Source organism: Egretta garzetta, unplaced genomic scaffold (genome assembly GCF_000687185.1).
Source record: "Egretta garzetta isolate BGI_Z169 unplaced genomic scaffold, ASM68718v1 scaffold21, whole genome shotgun sequence".
NCBI lineage: Eukaryota > Metazoa > Chordata > Aves > Pelecaniformes > Ardeidae > Egretta > Egretta garzetta.
In genome coordinates this window covers 430,319-435,453 of record NW_009258668.1, presented here as the reverse complement: position 1 = coordinate 435,453, position 5,135 = coordinate 430,319, and the positions used below count along the sequence as shown (strand labels likewise).

Below are 5,135 nucleotides of genomic sequence, written 5' to 3'. Positions count from 1 at the left end.
CCATCTCAAAATGAGTGAAATGAACAAATTAGGGAGAAGGGTGATGAATAATGGGAGGTGTGGAGCTGGTTTTGACCATTCCTGGGCACACGATAGTCAACTGTTTGGATCAGTGAGCTGAATCAGAATTGCAGTCCTTCATTCTTAGAATCATAGAATCATAGAATGTTTAGGGTTGGAAGGGACCACTAGTGGTCATCTAGTCCAACCCCCCTGCAGTGAGCAGGGACACTGCTAACTAGATCAGGCTGCTCAGAGCCCCATCCAACCTGGCCTTGAATGTTCCCAGGGATGGGGCCTCCACTACCTCTCTGGGCAACCTGTTCCAGTGTTTTACCACCCTCATTGTGAAAAATTTCTTCCTTACCTCTAGCCTGAACCTACCCTGTTCTAGTTTAAAACCATTTCCCCTTGTCCTAACACAGCTGGCCCTACTAAAAAGACGTTCCACATCTTTCCTATAGGCCCCCTTTAGGTACTGGAAGGCCGCAATCAGGTCTCCCCGTAGCCTCCTTTTCTCCGGACTGAAGAAGCCCAACTCTCTGAGCCTGTCCTCATAGGAGAGGTGCTCCAGCCCTCGGATCATTTTTGTAGCCCTCCTCTGGACCCGTTCCAACAGCTCCATGTCGTTCTTGTGCTGAGGGCTCCAGAGCTGGACGCAGGGCTCCAGGTGCGGTCTCACCAGAGCTGAGTAGAGGGGCCTTTGATCTCCTCTGAAAGCAGTGTATTCTTTTAGCCATAATAATACATGGGGGCGGGGGAGGATTTTTTCTTTCCTGTATTTCCCTCTCAAACCCAATGGATGTGGAGCAGTGGCACAGAGGCCGCAATGAAGGACACCTCAAATGTAATTTGAAGTTACATGAATATAATATGAATGCAAATGTAATATTAATGTAATATGGATTTAAAAGGCAGCAGGATGTTGGCATAATGTTGCTGACTCTTCTAATTTTATCAGAAGTCTCCTGATCTGTGCTGAACTGTCTTTTACCTTTCTGCTCCGTGGCCATGCTTTAGCGTTTCGGTGTTTTATTATTTGTAGCGCGGGAGATGATAGAAGCCGCAGTCGTGGCCCAGAGCCCTGTCGTACAGCGGCTGTGCATGGCAGAGCAAGGGGGACGCTCCATGCCCCACGACTGGGAACTCGAGGTGTGCGGACGGGGAGCAGCTCTCCTTGTGCGGGGAAAGCCACAGCACACCCAGCGTGAGTGCTGCTGCTCTGCTTAGAAAAGGTAATCATAGGATCATTGAATGCTTTGGGTGGGAAGGGACCCCAGAGATCACCCAGCCCAACCCCCCTGCAGGAGCAGGGACACCTTGAACCACATCAGGTTGCTCACAGCCCCGTCCAACCTGGCCTGGAATGTTCCCAGGGATGGGGCCTCCACCCCCTCTCTGGGCAACCCCTGCCAGGGTTTCACCACCCTCACTGGAAAGAATTTCTTCCTTAGATCCAGCCTAACCCTACCCTGCTTCAGTTTAAAACCATCCCTCCTTGTCCTGTCACGGCTGGCCCTGCTAAAAAGATTGTCCCCATACTAAAAAGATTGTCCCCATACTAAAAAGACTGTCCCCATTATAGACATAATTATAATAATAATTGAGAATCAGCAGATTCTTCTATGGTCGGAGTGTGGCACGTGGAACTGACTCTCTAACAAGGGCATCTTCATCCTTGCCGGAGGGACGGTTTGCTCCATGGGAAGAGCAGCCTGGACTGCTGGTATGGAGGGAAGGGTGGGTTTGATTTGTTCCTTCTAAGCAGTAAACAGCATCTTCAGCGTTGCAAAGCGCCGGCTGTGTCATGGTATGGGGAGGCTGCCAAACGGTTCTCCTGAGCTGTAGGCAAGCAAAGCCCAGGCAGGTGGGTATAGCAGGCTGACAAAATGCGACCATAGCTGAGTGCTGCACATATGTCCAGTCCTTGTGCCAGGCCTGGAAATAACCAGTGCTTCGGGAGCAATGTTTGCTGGCCTCGCGAAACGGCCGAGAGCAGGGATGCGTTGGTCTTTAACCCTGCTGTTGGTCTTGTCCCTGCTCCCTGCAGGGGGGTTGGGCTGGGTGACCTCTAGGGGTCCCTTCCAACCCAAACCATTCTGTGATTCTATGGTGATTCTATAACCAGTATCTACCCGTGCAGGAGAGGGGAGAGGGCAAGCTGATCAGACGTCGGGACTCGGTGCGTGGTGGCTCAAGGAGCAGAACTCAACGGGGAGGGATCTGCTAGGGCTGCTGGGCCACCCCTCCCTGGCTGGCAGGGGGCGCTTTTGGCTCTTGTGCCCACTTGGTTGGTCTTGAGCGGCCCCGCCAAGCTGTTGTCTCTGCTGATCCGATGCTCTTCCCGACCACCGCTAGACTTGTGAGCACACCAGTAATGCAGGGAACACCCTCCGTTTCCCACACGAACTCTTCTGCCAGTGCTGGTGCTCGGCAGAGAGGCTCCGCCGAGGGCAGACTTCTTAAACTCTTGCTGAAGAGGTTAATCCAGGCCGAGCGCACTGGAAAATGATCTAAATATAGTAGGCTGAGATGGACGGGGGCAACACAAGGTAGCTGGGAATATCAGGCTTAGTCATTACAGCCTGATATAATTATTCTCTTCCTCATTTAGCTGAGCTGGCACTGTCCTGTTCAGGGTCCTTTGCTTGAGTCTCATTTTCTTCTGCCTCTGGAGAGCGAGGGTCAGAAATCTGAATTATTAGCAGGCTCATATCAATTCTTGGCATCGCGCAGTGGTTGGTACCACACCAGGCTGTGTCCGCTGGGAGCCCTAAGGGTGGTGGTGGGGGTCTGCGGGGGTGCCGGAGCAACGCACCCCAGGGATCCTCCATGCGCCTGGCGTGGGTGTTGGGGTCACAAACCGATCAGGGAACCAGCAGCCTGGCGCGAGAAGGAGGCAATGGACACACAGAGCCCTGAAAGGGGAGCTGCGGTTTTGGGGAGGGGGCTACAGCTGTGGCGCGGGACCCGGGGAGAGCGCACGGATGTTATCCCGGCAGGACAGGGCTCTTCTCCATGGGAAACGGGGCTGGGAGCTCAACGGCGTTGACTCCCGTTGGGCTCAGCTCTAATTGTTCTGCACGTCGCTTGTGATTTAAGACTTCAGTCAGGACTGGTAACAGACGATAGGATGAGGTGGAATGGGTTGAAGTTGCACCAGGGCAGGTTTAGGTTGGACATTAGGAAAAATTTCTTCACTGAAAGGGCTGTCAGGCTCTGGAATGGGCTGCCCAGGGAGGTGGTCGAGTCCTCATCCCTGGAGGGATTTAAAAGAAGGACAGATGAGGTGCTTAGGGCCAGGGTTTAGTGGTGGAATGGCAGGGTTAGGTTAAAGGTTGGACTCGATGATCTTAAAGGTCTTTTCCAACCTAAACAATTCTATGATTCTATGACTTCAAGGTGTACCCACTCTCGCCCAAGGGGAGCAGCGTGCCGGCGAGCAGGGACACTGAAACACCGGGTCCTGAGAGCTCACCAGAATTACATTTCATCTCTTCCGCTGATTTGTTTATGGTCCTTCATCTGGCAGCAGGGCTGTTACTCAACTTGCTTGTCCTATCGATCCACTCTCTGAAAATCTTAATAGCTGTGAATTTCACAGTTCAGAAATAAAGAAGATCGTAGGGCCGGGGACGTGCTTTGGAGACCTGTTGGAACAGAGCTGTGATTTGTACATGTGGTATTAGCAGCAGCGTTGCTGTTTTCTGGTGTGTACAACGTGTAAAACAGCGTAACGTCCCGTAGTGGAGGTTGCACGTACAAGGAAATCACGGCAGGGGTTCTGCTTGAACTTAACCGCTGGTCCAAATCCTGATCCCTCTGACAGCAGCAGGATTTTGCTATCGACTTTGAAAGGAAATAGCACTGCTTCTCCTCCTTAATTTTAATGGTTTAATTAAGGCTTCTCATTTGCATAATGAGCGCGATAATACATTTAGAAAGACGTATCATAAAAAAAGGAACAATATTGCGGAGTTCATTTGGAAATTGAAACAAAAATAACCGGAATGCAAATGAGTTTGCAAAGGTTTCCGTCGGGGCGTTGCTAGGTGTTAATAAAGCCCGTGGCAATCTCTTCTGGCGCTGAATACGTGGGTGCTGAGCAAGCAAAAGAGCGTTCTGCACCGTGAAAATACTGGGCTGCGGCCTCGGTCCTCCCAGCTTAGGGGTGCGCAAGGGTCCCGGGCTGCTGGGATGGCAGCGGCTCTGAGCAGACCCCGGGGTGCAGGCAGTGATGCTCACCTGGTTTCTCTTTCTGGCTCTTGCAGCCCCCCCCACTGTGCGGATCGTGCACTCGGGCCTGGCGTGCAACATCGAGGAGGAACGCTACTCGGAGAGGGTCTACACCATCCGTGAGGGCGAGACGCTGGAGTTGACCTGCCTGGTCACCGGCCATCCTCGGCCACAGGTGAGCCCCCGCCGTGCCCGCTGGCAGCCTGCCGCTGGCCACCGCGCCTTCCCTCGGCCCCCTGAGCCTCTGCAGGTTGGGTTCATCTTCTGCTAAGGGCTAGGCTGGTGTGGGGTGGTAGAGATTGACGCAATGGGATCTGAAGGGGGGGAATAGGTCCAGGCTTTGGTTTGATATCAGGGTGTTGCAGAAGAAACATCAACAGAAGAGGTTTGTGACTTTTTTTGAATGACTGGTTAGGAACGTGGCATTAAACCCATCAAGTCATCGAATCATAGAATTGTTTAGGTTGAAAAAGCCCTTTAAGATCATCAAGCCCAACCGTTCCCCTAACCCTGCCATCCCACCACTAAACCCTGTCCCTAAGTTTGTGTTGGACTGTAACATGGGGTCCTGAGCTGAGAGTTTGAGACCCACAGAGGTTGGTAGAAGGAAATGAAAAACAAACACGAGGACAGGGGCAGCTGGATATAGTCAGTATGCACCAGAGTGAACAGCTGGAGTGGGGGCACACGAAAGCTTGAGGGCATCTCGCTGTGCTCCTGGGTCTTGGATGTCATTCAGCTTGTTCAGCCTGGAGAAGAGAAGGCTGAGAGGGGATCTCATCAACACCGACAAATATCTCAAGGGTGGGGGTCACGAGGACGGTGCCAGACTCTTCCCAGTGGTGCCCAGCGCCAGGACAAGGGGCCATGGGCACAACCTGAAGCAGAAGAGGTTCCAG

The 5,135-nt window shown here is 52.6% G+C and overlaps 1 protein-coding gene across 1 annotated transcript in view; it reads left to right on the top strand.

The window, feature by feature from the left end:
• The first annotated feature begins 4,237 nt into the window (after positions 1-4,237).
• Positions 4,238-5,135, top strand: part of MDGA2 (MAM domain containing glycosylphosphatidylinositol anchor 2) — a 325,099-nt gene continuing 324,201 nt past the window's right edge. Inside the window, exon 1 of the mRNA XM_035888425.1 lies at positions 4,238-4,411. Coding sequence (XP_035744318.1) covers positions 4,238-4,411 — 174 coding nt within the window. The remainder of the gene's footprint in view (positions 4,412-5,135) is intronic.